At 40.9% G+C, this 19,368-nt stretch overlaps 1 protein-coding gene across 1 annotated transcript in view; it reads left to right on the top strand.

The window, feature by feature from the left end:
• Positions 1-19,368, top strand: part of LOC122558260 (calcium-transporting ATPase type 2C member 2-like) — an 87,238-nt gene that overhangs the window by 25,685 nt on the left and 42,185 nt on the right. Inside the window, exons 8-10 of the mRNA XM_043706642.1 lie at positions 5,301-5,450; positions 15,814-15,882; positions 17,935-18,010. Coding sequence (XP_043562577.1) covers positions 5,301-5,450; positions 15,814-15,882; positions 17,935-18,010 — 295 coding nt within the window. The remainder of the gene's footprint in view (positions 1-5,300; positions 5,451-15,813; positions 15,883-17,934; positions 18,011-19,368) is intronic.

Raw genomic sequence — 19,368 nt, 5'->3', positions numbered from 1 at the left:
GTAGCTGGTACACTCTGTATCAAAAACCAGCTGCCCAGCCAACTGAGCTAACCAACAGCCAAGCTCTTAGCTTTCTAGCAGGTTAGCAAGTCCACAGAACAGCAACTGATTATTAACTGGAAGCTTACCATCACCTTCTCAAGGGCAATGAGAGTTAGGTAGCAAAAGCTGGCCTTGCCACTGACATTCACATCAAACGAATGAGTTTTTCAAAATATGGGGCCCATAGTTTTGCATTGATGATTGATAAACTCATGAATATTCATGAAAGGCCAGCAGCCTACAAGGTGTGTGCAAAAAGCAAAGGACAAAACAAATGGTCAGCCAGTTGAAAAGAGAGTCTGGCAGATGGAAAAATCATCAGCCAACTTTGGGCTAACACTATTCACCAATGCCAGCTATTGAAGGCATTGCCCCTAACATATTAGCCTCTATGGCCACAATAATGTTAAATCCAAAAGTGATTTCTACCATGGATCCAGTCTGTCATCTCCAAGGATAGCTGATTGCTGCTAAAAATAAGTACATTTTCTCAATAGTGCTCGGTGCTAACAAACAAATAAGATTATAAGATTCTGTAAATTTGCAGTGAGCACAAAAATCTTTATTGTCAATGGCATAATGATATGTGGTAGCCTCATGAATAGAAGATTGGCTCACTAATAGAAGACAGAGTTGGGATAAAGGGATAAGGGTAGAAGAGCACCTCATCTTCCGCCTTGGGATCCTTCAACCACACGGGATCACCGTGGATTTCACCAGTTTCCTTATTTCCCCTCCCCCACCTTATCCCAGATTCAACCTTCCAACTTGGCACAGCACTCATAACTTGTCCATCTTCCTTCCCACTTATTTGCTCCACCCTCTTCTCTGACCAAGCACCATTATCCGCACCTTCATCTACCTATTGTACTCTCAGCCTCCTTCCCCCCAGCCCCACTCCCCTCCCATTTATCTCTCCACCCCCTTGGCTCACAAGCCTCATTCCTGATGAAGGGCTTTTGCCTGAAACGCTGTGCTTCTCCAGCACCACACTCTTGACTCTGATCTGCAGTGTCTGCAGTCCTTACTTTCTCCTAGATGATGAGAGATTGTTTCCTCATTTGGGAGAGTCCAGGATTGGAAGACATAATCTCAGTGTAAGATATTGTCCATTTAATAGAGAGATGAGGAGGAATTTCTTCTCTCAATTGTCTCTGAATCTGTGAAATTCTTCACTGCAAAGGGCTTTTGAATTAGGATAGTTAAGAATACTGAAGGCAGAGATAGACATTTTTAATTGGTAAGGGATATGGAGAAAAGACAGGAATGTGGTGTTGAGAATTATCAAATCAATAATAAGCTATTAAATGACAGTGCAGACTCAGTGGGCGAATTGCCCTAATTTGGTTCCATAACCTATGGCCTCACTTGATCCTGGACTATGAGAATAATGTAGTGCTTGCTGTTCCTACATATTTCCTTGTGTTTTGCTGGTACTTTTCTGGATATAAATGTTTTAGGAGTTAATATAGGTTTGTTATTTGCAGTTGCAATACAAGTACAAAATTGACTTGTGAATCAAGTAGATTTTAAAGTTAGGCTATATGCATGGCGTGTCTGCTTAAGGGAAGAATGTCAGATGTGGGTTGTTTATGAAGCTTTCGTTGCATTTACAGGGTTGGGATCTTACAAGTAGCATTATATATAGAGTGTAAATTTTATTTTTCAATATACATTCAGTTAGTTATATCTGCTTAAGTTACCAATGTATCTCCACAAACAGTTTTATTTATTTAGTCCCACTTTCGCGTCTGTTTTCAAAGCAGCTTTTCTTCTAAGAGTGTAAAAGAAGAGATTGTTCCTCTTTCAGCTACAAGTTGGAATTATGTTTGTTGTACCAGGTAACCAGAAATCAGAACACTGAGTTTTATGGTCAATTTCACTGAGTTGTTTTACAATGTCCCTTCCCTGGCCACCCATACCTTTCCCTCCCAAAAAATATTAGCGCATTGGGAAAATCTGAAACGGGTTTTTGCACTTTTTCTTTTGAGGCTTCTAAATTTTTGGTGTCTTGTGCACTAGCGACTGAAACCCGGTGCAGTATTTTACAGCTCTCTAAAGGGCGAGGGGGTTTCTAAGGTACGGCGTGTGTGGGCTGGTGACTACATTCTCAACCATGTATGACCTGTCTCCTATGTTACAATAGGAGTCGCCTGTGAACCACTCACCCCAATTCAACAGGCATTTAAGAGCCTCATCCTGCCACTACTGGTGGATTTTCACCACATCAGGGAGTGGCTCAGACAAAGTAGGTAGTCAGCAGCTTTTACTGGGCAAGATGGTTTCAAAACCTGTGTCCAGTGAAGTCAACCCCCACCTCACAATCCCATGAGTAAGGTCTTACTGTCCCCCCACCATTAATTGTCCAATACCCCACCTATCTTACCTACTCACTGGAACCTACCAACCAAGCACCTGTGTTAGCCCAGACTTTAATTCAGTCTGGTTTCCAAAGTATCCTCTTTTTCATGTTCTGGCTGTTGTCCCAATAGGGACCACCTTTCAGAACTAACAATTGGATTGGCTGGCAGCTTTCTAAAGCAGGTCTTTCTCCTCAGGAGGTCCAGGAGTCTCTGCCTGAGGTGACAAAAACTCCGCTGAGCAGAGCAGTCAGCTTTACACTGGCGGGGTCTTGAATGACTTCTTCCTTGGTGGGACAAGATGGGGAACATGCTAAAATAAGAAAATAGGAGCGAAGTGCAGGACAAGGTAATTCAGCCCCTTGAGCTTGCTCCAACATTCAATACAATCATGGTTGGTTGTATCTCAGCCTCAACCTTCCTGCTCGCTGTCCGTAACTCTTTAGTTGATCACTAATTAAAAATCTGCTTATCTCCTCCTTAAACTTACTCCATATCCCAGAATCCAGCTCACTTTGGAGTAGTGAATTCCACAGATTTACGGCCCTTTGAGAGAAGTAATTTCTTCTCATCTCTGTTTTAAATCCCTCACCCCTTATCCTAAAACTATGAACTCTCCATCTAGATATCGGCTCAATGTCATTATTGTGAAATCTTGATAAGTGTAAATGCATTTTCCATATCAACACTATTCAGAAAAAACTAAAGTGGGTAATGGATGTGATGCTGTAAACCAAAAGGCACTAATCCATTTATTCAGGTGATGCATTTTCTTCATTCAACAGAAAGTGGTTTGTGTTTGTTGACTAAATCTCCAATGGATTTACTACCAATTTACTGGAAGGTTTCGAGTGTTAAATTGTGGTAGATTTTCCTTGTACTTCTCTATTGCAGGAAATGTGTTGAATCAGTTGTGTTTTTATTGCTCGTAATATTGATAATAGTTTGCATGACATTGAATTTCAGGTTTGTTTACACATGTAAGGTTGCAGTGTTAGCACTATTTCTTTAATTGTACAAGAGAAGGTCATTTTAAAGAAAATGTCTTTATTGTGCATTCAAATCCAAACCTGTTCTGATATAGAGTCATAGAGTCATACAGCATGGAAACAGACCCTTTGGTCCAACTAGTCCACGTTGACCATGTTCCCAAACTAAACTAGTCCCACCTGCCTGAATTTAGCCATTATCCCTCCAAACCTTTCCTATTAATGAAATTATCCAAATGTCTTTTGAATGTTGTGACTGTATCTCCATCCACCATTTCCATTGCTTGTTCATTCATGGACTAACCGCTCTGTGTGTAAAAAAGTTGTTCCTTGTGTCCTATTTAAATCTTTCTCCTCTGACCTTAAAAATATGCCCCTTGGTTTTGAACTCCCCATCTTAGGGAAAAAAAAAGCATTGCTACCTTATCAATGCCCCTCATGACTTTATATAACTTTAAGTTGGTGTTTCCTTTACAAAGGAATTATTTTTCCAAACCAGTGTATGTTGTAAAGAATTCATTCAAAAACAAAAAAGTGGCTATTCTACTGTTTTGCTCATTCCTAGACACTTTTCCAATTGAAGACTTAATACATATCATGAGGCTCTGATGGTATATTATGCTCATGTTGCTCCTTTCATAGTCAGAGAATAATGTAGCACACAAAGAGGCCATTTCACCCTTTGAGTTTGTTTTAACTGTTTTGAAAAGCAATCAAGTACATCCAACTTCCTTGCTCTTTTCCCATATCCTGACAAGTTTTTCTCCAATTCATTTTTGAAGGCCATGAATTTGATTCCATCATCTTTGGTTTTACCAATAAACTCAAATCTTTAGCCTTTGGTTATGGATCCGTCAGCTGTTGGAAATAATTTATCTCTACTTTCACTGTCTAAACATTTAATGATTTTACACAGCTCTAATTCCCAGAAAAATTAGTTTGGAAAGTTAGACAGCAGGTCATTGATCAGAGTGGGGATTTGAGGGAGAAGGGTGACTAGAAGGAGACTGATGGTAAAGTATGAGAAAGGACAAAAATGTAAAAAGATATAGCCCAATGACAGACAGGTGCTAAATGGGAGAGAAGGGTCTAAGATAAGTCAAGAGAAAGGAGCAAGAGTGGAATAATGCACTTGTGCCCAGTTGCAGCCAAAATGCATGCACTGAAATGGTAATTGCAATGTGACAGTGCATAATAAAGTAAACGTCTATGGTTTTTAGATCTTTAATCTATTTTACAGTATAGAACTCTAAAAAAAATTGCTGTTTAAGGTGCATTAGTTAAAACTTGGAAGAATTTCGAAAAGATTTACAGGGATATTGCCAAGGTTGGAGTGTTTGAGCTACAGGAAGGTGCTGAATAGGCTGGGTCCATTTTCCATGGAGCGTCAGAGGCTGAGGGGTGACCACATAGAGGTTTATAAAATCATGAGGGTGAATAGTCAAGATCTTTTCCCCAGATTACGGAGTCCAAAACTAAGGGCATAAGTTTAAGGTAGAGGGGAAAGATTTAAAAAGGACCTATGGGGCATTTGTTTTCACACAGAGGGTAATGTGTGTATGGAGTGAGCTGTAAGAGGAAGTGGTGGAGGCAGATCCAATTAAAATGTCAAAAAGCATGGATGGGTACATGAATAGAAAGGATTTAAAGGGATAAGGGCCAAATACTGGCAAATGGGACTAAACTAATTTCGTTTATCTGATCGGCTAGGGCAAGTTGGATTGAAGGGTCTGTTTCTGTGCTGTACATCTCTATGACTGTAAGTGCCAGAAACTTATATTTCAACTAATGATTGCAATTTCTGTTTATGCATTAGCATTTTATTAACAAATAGAAATCTCCTATTAATTTTGAAAATTTTATTTCCACCTAGGTATTAAAACTAACTAGTTTATTGGTTTTAATTTAGGCTGTTGATCTGTTGATCGATGAATCGAGTTTCACAGGGGAGTCAGAAGCTTGTAACAAAAGTGCTGCAACCTTAACAGAAGCTGGGGATCTGACTTCTCTTCAAAACATTGCATTCATGGGAACACTTGTACGATGTGGGAATGGAAAGGTATCTACTTTAATAAATTACTATTTTCTCAAGCTAAAATGTACATTTGGCTGAAGAGGAATTTAAAAGTCTTGAGACATTGCACAGTTGAATAATTTTTAATTCTGTCACCTGTTCTTGAAATTGTTTCTCCATCTCATTTTTTTAGATATTAATTTAGTTCATTTTTGTTCTACTCTCTTCCAGAATAGGCTGGGGCTGTTTTCCTTGGAGAGTCAGAGGCTGAGGGGTGTCCTTATAGAGGTTTATAAAATCATGCGGGGCATGGATAGGATAAATAAACAAGTTATTTTCTGTAGGTTGGCGGAGTCCACATCTAGAGGGGCATAGGTTTAGGGTGAGAGGGGAAAGATTTAAAAGGGACCTAAGAGGCAACTTTTTCACCCAGAGGGTGGCGTGTGTATGGAATGAGCTGTCAGAGGAAGTGGTGGAGGCTGGTAAAATTACAACAATTAAATGGCATCTGGATGGGTATATGAATAGGAAGGGTTTAAAGGGATATGGGCCAAATACTGGCAAAGATTAGATTAGGAAATGTGTTTGGCATGCACGAGCTGAACTGAAAGATCTGTTTCTGATTCTGTGACTCTATGATTTGAAGACGCACTAGACAAAAAAGCTGCTTTCAAATTATTTAAGAATAAAACTAATCTGATAATGGAATCAGTCTGATAAATCAAACTCTACAAAACCGTAATTGTATACTCTTTACCTGCTAGGCAGTTATATTCCTCTTTCAAAGAGCTGTGTGACATTTCTTTACTTCAGTAACTAGAAGGTGTTCTCCTTGGAAACAATGAATTGAACACACACAGTCAGTAGCCGACGTTGGGTTCCCAAAACATTTTGATATAGACTAATGTCCTAGGTCTTGGTGTCCAGGACTGAATTTAATATTTGTAGATGAGGTCCAGAACTTGGAACCATTATGAACTGTGAGGCAGATTGTGTAAAACCTCAAAAAGACATGGACAGTGAGGTGGAGAGTGTGAAAAAGTAGTAGACAGAATTTAATGAAGATAAGTGTGAAGTGATGCATTTTGATAGGAAGAACACAAAGAGACAACATAAAGGATGCAATTCCAAAGGGAGTACAGGAGCAGAGGGAACTACATGGACAAATTATTGAAGGTGGCAAGATGTATGGAAAGCATGATTAATAATGCATATAGTATCCTAAGCTTGATGAATAGGAAGATAGAGTACAAAAGCAAGAAGGTTAGCTAAATTTTGAAAGGCCTCAGCTGGAGTATTGCATCCAGTTCTGACAATATTTAAAAGGCATCTTACAATATTTATTGGGCGTATGAACAGGAAAGATTTAGAGGGATATGGGTAAAATGTTGGCAAATGGAACTACGTCAAATTGGGATGTCTGGTTGGTGCAAACAAGTTAGACTGAAGGGTCTGTGTCTGTGCTGTATGACTCTATAATTTTACTTTAGATAGATTTGAGAGCATTAGGGAAGGTACAGAAAAGATTCACAGAAATGATCCTAGGCCTGAAAAACTTCAGTTCCAGAGATAGATTGGATAAGTTAGAACTGTTTTCCTTGGAGAAGAGATTTTTAAGAAGAGATTTGCTTGAGGTTATCAAAACCACAAGAGATCTGAACAAAGTAGGTCACGGATAAGTTGCTCTAATTGGTAGAAGGATTGAGAATGAGAGAGCATGAATTTAAGATAATTGACAATGGCCACATGAGGTTAACACTTTTCACGCAGTGTGTACTTAGGACCTGGAACAGGTCATGCTGACAGTGTGGTGGAGGCTTGTTCAATTGCAGCATTCATAAGGGAGTTGGACAATTGTAGGAAGAATGTGCAAGGCTGTGGGGAAGAAGCAAGGGAGTGGCATGAGGTGAATTGCTCTTTCAGACAACCAACACAGACATGAAGGGCTGAGAAGCCTCCTACTTTTCTGTAACCGTGCTGGTGTTGTTGTTGCTGTGAAGCCTCTTTATTGCTTATGAAATAGCCCCAAGGAATAAACAAACCTCACACTGATTTGTTTAAGTGGGCAGAACACACCCTGTCTACTGTAATTATACTACATAGGAAATCACCTCCAGAATGAGCAAATCAGTTGTAATGTTGCTCATTTTAGATTGAAATTTGTGTTTTAAAACATGTAATAGTTTAGTATGCAGCTATTACTCCAGCGCATCTCCCTTGCTAACTCTCTTTTAAAGTACGTGAGTAGTGTGCCAACTGTGCACGCAGATAAAGACATAAACACCTTCCACTTATATAAGTGCTGCAAAAATAAATCTGCACATTATGTGTTGCAAGGGGATAAGTGAGTAACCTTGGATAAGGGGAGGCAGTGGTGGAGTGGTAATGTCACTGGGCAAGTAAACCAGCAACTCCTAGCCTAATGTTCTGTGGATGTGGGTGTGAATCCCAGATGGTGAATTAGTATTCAAATAGAAATCTGGAATTTTTTTAAAAAGGTAGCCTAATGGTAACTGTGGTCAAATGTATCCATCTGGTTTACTAAGTCATTTCAAGAAGGAAATCTAGTGTTGTTACCAAATCTGGCTTATTTGTGACTCCAGATCTACAGCAATGTAGTTGACTCTGAACTGCTGTCTGGGTAATTAGGATTGGGTAATAAATGCTTGCAAAAACACTGATGCTTATGTCCTGAAAACAAATTTAAAAGAATTTCAGGAAACCATTAGTTGCATCTAGAATCCCTACAGTGTGGAAACAGGCCCTTCGTTCCAACAAGTCCACACCAACCCTCCAAATAGTAACCCACCTAGACCTATTCCCCTACCCTATATTTCCCCCTGACTAATGCACCTAACCTACACATTTGCCTATGGGCAATTTAGCATGTCCAATTCACCTAACATGCACTTCTTTGGATTATGGGAGGAAACCAGAGCACCCAGAGGAAACCTACGCAGACATAGGGAGAATGTGCCCCACAGTCGCCCGAGGCACGAATCGAACCCGGGTGCCTGGTGCTGTGAGGCAGCAGTGCTAATCTCTGAGCCACCATGCCATCATTTTGACTCCTCCTACAAGTTTACAGTTTACTAGTTTTCTTCTCGTTTCTCCCAAACTTCTGTTATTGTTTCTCATGGCTACATTTGATGCCAATGTGACTGGAGGGGGCTGCACTCACCACAAATGCAAACCCAGTGCCTGTGATCTTTCTGGATCAAGGAACATTTAAATTGAGCCAGTTGTGGTTCAGAGAGCAGAATCTTCCTCATGTGGCATGATCAACGGTAAGAAACTTGGGACAATACAGAGGTAATGAATAGGTCAGAATCCCACATTGAGAAACATTTTATTTCCCCACAAGCTATAAAAAGTGGCTTTGGAATCTTGCCATTGAGTAACAACATTATTTCCAAGCATTAACCTTTCATTAAAGCCCCAACTATCCTAATTTAGATGCTATTTCCTGTTTTCCTCTCCTACCTGAGAAGTTAGGTGATACAAATTCCTAACGTGAATAATTGTCCCATCCAACTGTTTCTTCACCACAAAGTCGCTGCAGGCTCCACAGCCACCATCCTCCTTGAACCTGCGTCAATGCAAGGTGGTATTGTCAAACTACTAGTCTCACCCACAACAGCATGAGTGCTGTCAGGCAACTCACGCATCACTTCAGCCCTTCAACATTATGTTGGTGCTCAGGGACATCTAGAATTTGCTAGGTCACATTGTGTGCAGAACATACATGAATCTCATGTATCTGCATTGGATGCATCTCATGGTTCTTGGCTTGTTTTCTGAGCACTCACTCACTTTGTCCTGACTAGAATGCTGCTAGAATCTGTATACTTCACTTGCTTTCTTAGTGGACAATTATTGACTTATGTACTCATGTAAAGACTGCAGACTTCTATGTCAGTTATATTGCTTTCTTGACACATGGGGCCTTCTGTGCTTAGTAATAGAACTTCATTGCATTGCATTGCAGAGTGCAGAGACAGTGCCAGGCAGTTTGTGATGGTAGAGAGCACTGCACAATCAGAGAGACAGATATTCCTAATAAAGGGCTTCTGCCCAAAACATCAATTTTACTGCTCCTCAGATGCTGCATGACCTGCTGTGCTTTTCCAGCACCACACTCTTGACTCTTATCTCTCGCATCTGCAGTCCTCATTTTCGCCGAGAGGTATAGATATGTCTGGGGATCCGTGTCTTTGTAGTTGAGGGATTGGGTCACGATTCATCCTGTAGGTCAAATGCAACTGGTTGGGCCATTACAGATATGTCAATTGAGGTGCTGTGGAGATATCAGTCGGGCAGCTGGTCAGTCCAGGAAGAAAGCTACTGTTAGACTCTGGGGATTTGGTCACTTCAAGTCATGGCTTTTCAGGGAGCAATCCATGGACTCCTGTGGAAAGCAGGCACATAAGGCCTAGGGATAGGCCTCACTGTACAGGAATCATTGACAGAATGTTGACAGTCATGTGGTAAATTGTAGATAGCACTGTGAGACCACTTTATGAACAGGAAGGGACTGGGAGCTCTGGAGAGGGTATTCAAACAGCTTATGGTAACTCTGACCTCTATGGGGGGGAGGTTTAGCGCTGTCAAGGGCATTAGAATTTCTAATATCATGAACTCTGAGGGTATATAGAGGGGCTGAACTGAAATAGGGTGAGTCGTAGGGACCACAGGGACAGCAACATGAAGGATGGGGGGAGTTTGTGTGTCATAGACAGAGCCTGCAGCTCACTCACTGAAACAAAATTGGAACCTTGAAACGGCAGATCAAACTCAACCGTGCAATAACAAAAAATGACTACCATCATCTACAAAGTGGGTGGAACAAGTGACATTATCTTTCTTTGGACTGGGGGTGTAAGATTTTTGGAATTGGAGGCTTTTCTAGGTGTGATTGCAGTAACTGTGTCTATAGTAATTCAGTAATGTGATCCATTTGGCTTCAATTTGCAATTCATCAGCAGGTCATTCACTGTCGAAGAATGCACATTCAGAATTAAGAATCTATCAATCATGATCATTACATGTGCGCACTAATTATCTCCTTGTCATGTCAGCTAAGAAAATTGAATTCGACAAAGGTGTTTAAAAGTGACACTGAGTTATGTTTTAACAAACATGTTCCAAAGCTATCACTGGGAGAGAATGCTTCACAGCTGCCGCACTTACACACTGAACTATAAGTGTGTAATGCCGTGGTCTGTGGTATGAAACAGACCATTTTTTTGATCGTGTAGAGAACCATCATAGTGGCCTTGCACTGAGCAGTAACTGGTCTCTGATAGTACCCTGATTGCTAGAGTGGAAAAGTGTGGCACTGGAAAAGCACAACAGTTCAGGCAGCATCTGAGGAAATAAGCCCTTCATCAGGAATGTGGAGGGGAAACGGGGATGAAAGATAAATAGAGAGGTGGGTGTGTGGCTGGGGGAAAGGTTGGTTGGGGGCGATAGGAAGATGGACAGGTTGGACAGGTCAAGAAGTGGTGCCATGTTGGATCTGGGATGAGGTAGGGGGAGGGGAGATTTGGGAACTAGTGGAATTGATGTTGATGCCATGTGGTTAAAGCATCCCAAGGCGGAAGATGAGGCGTTCTTCCTCCAATTGGTGGGTAGCTTGGATTTGGAAGTGGAAGAGGCCAGGACTTGCATGTCCTTGGAGTAGTGGGAGGGGAATTTGAAGTGATAGACCTTGGATGTTTATCCTTCAACCAGCTACAGAGCAATGTCATATCATGTATTCACCCGACTGTACTCCTGAGTCTAACTGAGAAAAAGATTAAAGTCTGTAAGTTGGTGGAGGGTGCAGATGAAAGCCTTGCTAGTGCATCCTCTGAGTGTTCAGCAGCTTCCTCCTCAAAGCTAGGAGTGGAGCTGAGGGCTTCTCATGCTGACATCTTCCTCATGGAGGTTCACTGGGTAATACTCCTGCCTCAGAGAAGAGTGGAAATTAGATGTGTAAGATGGATAAAAACTTATGCAGATTAAGTATTGGTTTTAATGGGACGCAGCAGCAGCACACAATGAAGCTGAGTGGGTTGTGTGTCCATTGGTCTCCCTGTCCCTACATGAGTGGGTGTCCTTTTCTCTGGTTAGACTGAGGATCTTCTCCTTATACAGAATGAGATGCCTGATGTCTGCCAGCCTGCAGAGCAGATATAGGTAATTTCTTCCTGTACTGAGACGAAGAAAGGGATTAAGGGCGGTAGAAATGGGTGTAAAAATGGTTAGTAGTGATGCAGGAACAGTGGCGAGTTCATAGAATCCCTACAGTGTGGAAGCAGGCCATTCAGCCCATGGAGTCCATACTGACCCTCAAAGACTATCCCAACTAGATCCATTTCCCTACCCTATCCTTGTAATCTCACAGCCAATCCACCTACCCTGCACATCTTTGGACTGTAGGAAGAAACTGGAGCAACCAGAAGAAACCCGTGCAGGCATAGGGAGAATGTGCAAACTCCATACAGACAGTCATCCAAGGGTGGTATCGAACCCGGATCCTTAGCGCTATGAGGCAGCAGTGCCTCACCAAATTGTCCCCAGTGAGTGAGTCGGACTCACATAGAGCAGAGAGGGTTACTATTTTGGGAGATTGAAATGGATATTATAATCCCAGCCAGTCGTAATGTTAGACAAATCAAATCCCAGACTGAAAACTGGCTGATAGATCATAAGTATAATTTTTGCAGTTGGTTAGCTTGACAGTTAGTCACTGAAAACATATTCACATGGGGCTGCCAATATTATTTAATCAAAGATCACAAGTTTATTACATACAAAGAAGTTTGATATGTATATGTGTATATGTGACAATTTAGAAAGATTATAACATAAACAGCAAAGCAGAGTTTCAGCCTGTTTCCAAACAATCCCCTTTACAGATGCTCAATCCCAGTGAAGTGTCACTCCTATTTGACTCTTTAATTTCTTTCTTACCTAACTCTCTTGAAGTGTGATTGCCCAATGATTTCTTTCCACCTTTGATCAAATAAGCATCTTTTCAGGTCTGATAGTATAAAGAGTTCGACACAAACTTACAGCTGAGAGACTTCACAAACAAAAGCACTCCTCAGGTGAAACTCTTCTCCTGAACTGAAACCAGATTCTGAGCTGAATTCAAAATTCTCAGCAGTACTCATCTGCTTTTTCTATTTGTCATAAAAACACTGTCAACGCTTCATCAGTTAACATCACAGGTATCCTGCTTGGCACTTAACTGAAGTCACGAAAATGATTTAATTAGTTTGTTGCTCCTAATGACTTCCTGATCTTTTTAAAAAGAACTGAACAGAATTGAAACCACACTTCTATTTTACCTCTACTTTAAAATACAAATTCCAAAATGCTAATATTTTATACACCTTTTTCACAATTGGTGAGAATAGTTAAATGGATGTGATGTGTGTAATGGTGAGAGTTGAAGTTCATGAGCTTTGATGCAGTTGCAAAATTAGAGTGACTGATGATCCTCTGATAGTGAGGGAGCAGAGGGCAGATACAACCAGAGAACAGAAGATAGTTTACCTTCTTTCGACACTGCTATGCTTTCTCCCTCAACATTGATCCATTTTGCAAGTTGGGTCCAAGCTGGCTAGGTCTGATGGCACGGTCCTCTGTGGGTGGTCAGCTGGAGTAAAAGCACCCTTCCAATCCACCACCCCATCTCTCAGCACCATCTTTGCTCTGAAGCAGGGAATGCTGGGCCATTATGGTCGTGTGTCATAGTGTGGTGGGCTTTGCAGTATCTGAAGTGGTCAATAGCTGAATGATTAAATATGGCACTGACGGAGTGAATACTGACAGGTCCCTGAAGTGGCAGGTACTGCCTTTCCAGCCTTGCAATCACCCTGATATGGATAACAAATATCACAGTTGCATAATTGGTGAAGTGAAGGGCAGAAGATTGCAAGAGAAAAATCACTCTGAGCCAAGGTGCTATGAATCTTATTTGACAAACCACTTTATCTGAAAATGGGGAAGGGTGTAAATGAAAGGTCTTTTTAATGAAATATTTAGATTTTGTATATGGTGCCAAATGGACGACAAGGGAGTCCTGTGTAAAAATGTGATGGGGCAGGAAGCAAAGCACTGTGGTGACAGGGATTAAAGCAGTAAATGGAGAGATGAAAGGATGATGAGAAGGACAAGCAGGTAGGTGGTAGGTGTTCAGCAGTTAACATGTGTGCAACAATGATGCCAGCTGCACCATGCATGCACTTACAGTTGGAGTGGGTGCAGAACCACTGATCAAGGTGCACAGTGGTGACATTAATGGCATTGATATCCTGTTTCATTGCACTGGCAGGACATACAGACCTTCTTCATTGTTTGATACAGTGACAGACTTTGAGAACAACACAATTCAACATGCTGCATAAATGGCCAATTCAGCTATCAATTTGTAAATAAACATTCTGTTGTTACTCTGCCAAGTTCCCAAATATATTGTTGCTGTTTATGTACACTGTTTACAGACCCTAAGAAACAGGTCTGGAGGACATCTTGGGGATTATGCTGAAATGTTTATATAAATTGTTACTAATGCCTTCTGAGAGATTTCTGATTCATTCAGTTGACCAAGTGATAACTCTGTCCACAATTTCAACAGTAGAAGTGGAAAAGCCTTTATCTAAACAAAATGTGAGAAACAGTTTAAATCTGCTAGAGGACGCCACACTTTGTTTTGCTCTGAATTTTGCACTTTTTAATACCTGAAACCTTATTTCATGTGATGTCATTGGTTTAGTGAAAAAATTTTTTTTAGAAAGGCAGGTGAAAAGATTTGATATCATCAAATTGCTTTGATCACTACTCCATTCTGTTAGATATTTAGATATTAATAAAGGTTGTTCTAATTATTTTCCTGATTCTGATTGAATTTTGAACATCAGCAGTTATTGTTGCCACTACTTGTTTATCGGTAAACTCTTGACCTACTCTGATTCTATGAGTCTGTACTCTGATGCCTCTTTAATGTCATTTGAGCTTCTTGGGTACTCTTAATACACACCCTTGTTTATTTGTGTGTGAGAGTGTTATATGACTTAACTACGAATTCATTAAAATATTATTTTGCAGTATTAGTCATATTCTGACATATTATGTTTACTGTTTTGATTGCTGCCCTCAGGGTGAACATTTTTAAACTTTTTAAAGAGTTAAGGCACTTAATTTTTCACCTTTGGAGTCATAGAATCGTGGATATCTCCAGCATGGAAAAAGACCCTTATGCCCATCATGTCCACTCAAGTCAAAAACAATCAACTTCTATTCTAATTTTTAAGTTCACTCTTTATGAAATCTAAGAAACAAGTCTTGAGCACTTTCCTCGGGATTATGTTGAACTGTTTACATAAAGTTGTTACTGGTGAGCCCTCTGCTTTACTAGATTGAGGAAATGGAAGATAGCTCTATGCAAGTTCACATTTGAAATTTTATCCTCAACTGTTTTGGTAATATTCATGGACCATTTATTTCCATTCTTTTCCCTCCCTTCCACTTGTCTGCATTATGTAGCACATTTCCCCTGAATTTGTTTCACTTACTGATGAAATCTGCCCCAAAACTGTTTTTTCAGCTCTTGAGATGCCTCCTCAAAATCAACTCATCTTTCCTTGTTTGGTATCAACTTCTGAATCTAAATCTTCTTAATTTAGAAGTGATAATAGTACATAGTACTGGAATCTGAGGGATTCCACTCCACTTGACCTGCCCTGCAGCCTTCCCCATGTACACACCAGTACAGACCCTCGAAGTACTGGTTTCTCTTTTATAGGATGTTTCTTACCTACTTCCAAGATTTACTCTGAATTGTCACGAATCTTTTTTTTAGATTTCCTACAGTGTGGAAACAGGCTGCCTGACCTGCTGTGCTGTTCCAGCAATAAAGTTTCAACAGGCCCTTCGGCCCAACAAGTCCGCACCGACCCTCTGAAGAGTAAACCACCCAGTCCCATTTCCCTCTCATTAATGCACCTAGCACTATGGGCAATTTAGCATGGTCAATTCACTGTGGGAGGAAACCGGAGTACCCAGAGGAAACCCACGCAGACACGGGGAGAATGTGCAAACTCCACACAGACAGTCACCCGAGGCTGGAATCGAGCCTGGGACCCTGGTGCCTGTGAGGCAGCAGTGCTAGCCACTGAGCCACCGTGCTATCTTGATCTTAAGTACTGAGGCAGTGGTATAGTGGTAATGGACTTGTAACTCAGAACCATATTCCAAACAATAACTCGGCTCTCTCTCCACAGATGCTGCCTGACCTGCTGAGTTTTCCCAGTGATTTCTGTTTTTGTTCCTGAGTTCCAGTATTTGCAAATCTTTGATTTTTTTATACGTATGATGTGCCACTGTGAAGTTGTTTATGCTTGTTTCTTCTGTCCAGGGCATTGTGATTGGAACTGGTGAAAACTCTGAGTTTGGAGAAGTGTTTAAAATGATGCAAGCTGAAGAGGTATATACCATTCATTTTTTAATACTATTGCCTATAGATGTGATCTGTCAATCTGAGATTTGTCAAAAGAGATTGTATACATTCAATGCAAACGACAGGATAACTTGGCTTGGAAATTCTCTCCCTGTAATATTTCTTTTATCACCCTCACTGAGGTGAGAAATGGCCACTGTTTATTTGATTACAATTTGTGTTTCCTTGTACAGATCTGGTGGGAATTAACTGGGCATGCACTTGCACAACAACAAAATAGACTGAAACCATGAGTTAGATTAGATTACTTACAGTATGGAAACAGGCCCTTCGGCTCAACAAGTCCACACCGACCCACAATCCACCCACCCATTCCCCTACATTTACCCCTTCACCTAACACTACGGGCAATTTAGCATGGCCAATTCACCTAACCTGCACATTTTTGGATTGTGGTACGAAACCGGAGCACCTGGAGGAAACCCACGCAGACACGGGGAGAATGTGCAAACTCCACACAGAGAGTCGCCTGAGGCGGGAATTGAACCTGAGTCTCTGGCGCTGTGAGGCAGCAGTGCTAACCACCATGCCGCCCGCTGCTTGGATGCAAACTGTTTAGTGGAAAATAAAGGAGCTTTTTACTGAGTATCTGACCCCACTGACGAAGGCCTGATTAGATGCTCAAAGTGGGATAATGATCCCCCTCACAAATATTTCTTGCCTTTTTAAAAAAGTAGAAATCAAAAGAAGTTGGAAGGCTAAATTTTCTTCTGGCATTTTACAGTTAGTTTTCCATATTCACAGTCTTTGTAGAAAGGGAGTAACTTTGACGTTTCTTCTCCTTTTGTAGTTCATGTAATAAATGTTGCTCCGATGCACTGGACTAAACTTTCCTGCTCTCACCCTGGTCAGCTTGGATTTTTGGGGTGGGATGAGGAAAATAACGGGGAGCCATGTTGAAATGGCTCCCTGATGCATTGCCACTGCTGAGGAAGTTTCTCAGGGGTGACCATGGAGGTGAATAGCCAATTAGCATAGTTTAGGCACCAGGAAGGGGTGACCTTTTGTAGCCTTGCCAGCATCTTAGTGGCATTCTGCTCATTCAAGACATCCTTTCTGCAGCAGACTGGGGTGCCCTCAGAACATATGGTCCCACTCCACCAAGGCTGAGCTGCATCCCTTGCATCCATAAAGGAGAACTATTGCAGCTGAACCCAAGCAAGTTGGATCCTTCTTTATATACTTGCCACTGGGCCTATTCAGGTATCACCCTTGCCTCCTGACCTTCCTCAGCAGCTTCCACTTTGTCTAATGGGGCTTTCGGGGTTACAGATCTGCTGGTCTAATGATTGGATTGGCAATTTTGTGAGCCTTACTGCTGTCATTAATTAGATGGTAGACAAGCAGGAGGCTGGAAGAACACAGCAAGCCAGGCAGCATCAGGAAGTCAACGTTTTGAGTGTAACCCATCTTCAGAACTGAGGCTGCGTGTTAGGGAAGCTTCAGATAAAGGAGGTGGGGAGGAAAGGAACCCCCAATCCTGAAGAGGTGCTACACCCGAAATGTTGACTTCTCCACCTCCTGATGCTGCCTGGCTTGCTGTGTTCTTTGAGCCACCTGCTTGTCTACCTTGGATTCCAGTGTCTGCAGTATTTTTTGTCATTTATTAGATGGCAAGTGCAGTGTTGAATAAGCGCTGGAAAGATTGTTCTCCAGTCTTACCTCTAGCACCCGTGGACTCAGAACCCCAATTTGGTATCAGAAAATGGTCCTGAAACCTATGGAGAAATTCAGCTCAAAACATGTGAACTTGATTCCTCCATAGCAAAATCTTCTCTTGTATTTTTTTTATAAACTGGCAAGTTATTTTCTTACTTTCGTTTTCTTATCTTGGTTTCTCTTCCTCAACCATTGATTAGAAATGCAAATAAAATAATTAAAAATAAAACAAATATCCAGGCTAATAGTACTTCTGTTAATTATTAAATTACGTCTAAAAATTTATGATTATTTAGAATGAAAGACCTTTAAACCGATAATCTGTGAAATATTGATTTTATTTTTATGTATTATATCTAGGCTCCAAAGACCCCATTACAAAAAAGTATGGACAAGCTAGGAAAACAACTATCACTCTTTTCATTTGCAGTTATTGGTAAGTTTTACAAGATACAACTTTAGTTTTCTCTGTGATCAATGTATACATTATTAGAGTTAGCATTTGTGAGATTTGAAAGTGTTTTAAGACTTCCAGATGTGGAAGCAGACTTGAAGAAAACATTATCTTGGAACTTCAACATTTGCAGGAAGAAAAATAAAGGAATAAAACATAGAACAGCCCAGCAGCCAATAGGCCTCACCGCCCATGCACTCTCACTATCTCCTTGCTCCATTCATTCTGGCTCATGCCACTTAACATGCCCCCATGGCTCTATATACTCCTCATCCAACACTCCTAATTCTTCCACCCTCCATGGTAACTCGCTTCGTATCTACCATCTGCATACCTCAGTATATACTCAGATTAAATAAAGTTCTTTAGTGTCTATTTCGACAAAAACACTCTTATCGGTTAAAAACCTGTTCACTACATTTTAGATCCTTCAAATATTTAATCCATTTGTAGTCCCACTTCAAAAGCTTTATAAACACTTAGAGTTGTCAGTCAAACTGTGAACTGACAAGCAGAACATTGTGGTGGTAGCTTGTGAAATCAGTCATGCAGCATTAATCCTATACATCAACAGACAGAGTGAAATAGCAAGTAATTTTTTTAAAAGTTTTTTATTGTTTAACAGTCAGGATATTTAAATGCCTAGATTGTTCCCTTTGATGGATCCAATGTTTTTCATGTGTAAAAGTACCTATCATTTTTCAAATGTGTTCCTGGACTAAATTTTATCTCTCCAAAGAACTCTGGTAAGGTTTTGGAATGTCTTCTCACAGATCTAAAGCATACATGTCGTGTTTTGGACATCCCACTAGCGAAAATAAGATCTGGCTGAAAGCATCTGCACTTTAACATATAAAGTGATTTCCATGAAGTCTGATGTGAACATTAAGAGTTGCCCCCATTCTTCCCCCTACTGTCCCTTGAAAATGGCACAGATGTTTAGAGGCAGGATTTTGTGCTTCCAGCACCATTTTCTAAGAGAAATAGTTCCATGCAAAAATTCAGGCTGTTGAGTCCGGGAATTACAAAGACGCAGCGGGAGGTATCTGTCTGTGACCAGGAAAGTTGCATTGCATTTAACAGCAGGTTCCTGTTGGAATTGTTTTATTCTATTTCTTGGAGCTATCTTGTAGCCAGGCCAGCTGTCAGGCCTAATGCACGAGCAGCTGGTGAAAATTGCTGGCAGTTGAGAAGATTGGAGGATAAGTGTGGCAGAGTGGAGCACATACTTGCTTACCCTTCTGGTGAGAGCAGACTTAGCTATGCTGTGAGTAATCCAGAATTGAGTGTGATCATAGTGGGTTAGGTTTCAGAATGTGTTTACGATTCATCTTACCATG

This window comes from Chiloscyllium plagiosum, chromosome 17 (assembly GCF_004010195.1).
Source record: "Chiloscyllium plagiosum isolate BGI_BamShark_2017 chromosome 17, ASM401019v2, whole genome shotgun sequence".
Taxonomy (NCBI): domain Eukaryota; kingdom Metazoa; phylum Chordata; class Chondrichthyes; order Orectolobiformes; family Hemiscylliidae; genus Chiloscyllium; species Chiloscyllium plagiosum.
The sequence above is the reverse complement of the archived record's forward strand: the minus strand, read 5'-3'. Positions and strand labels throughout refer to the sequence as shown.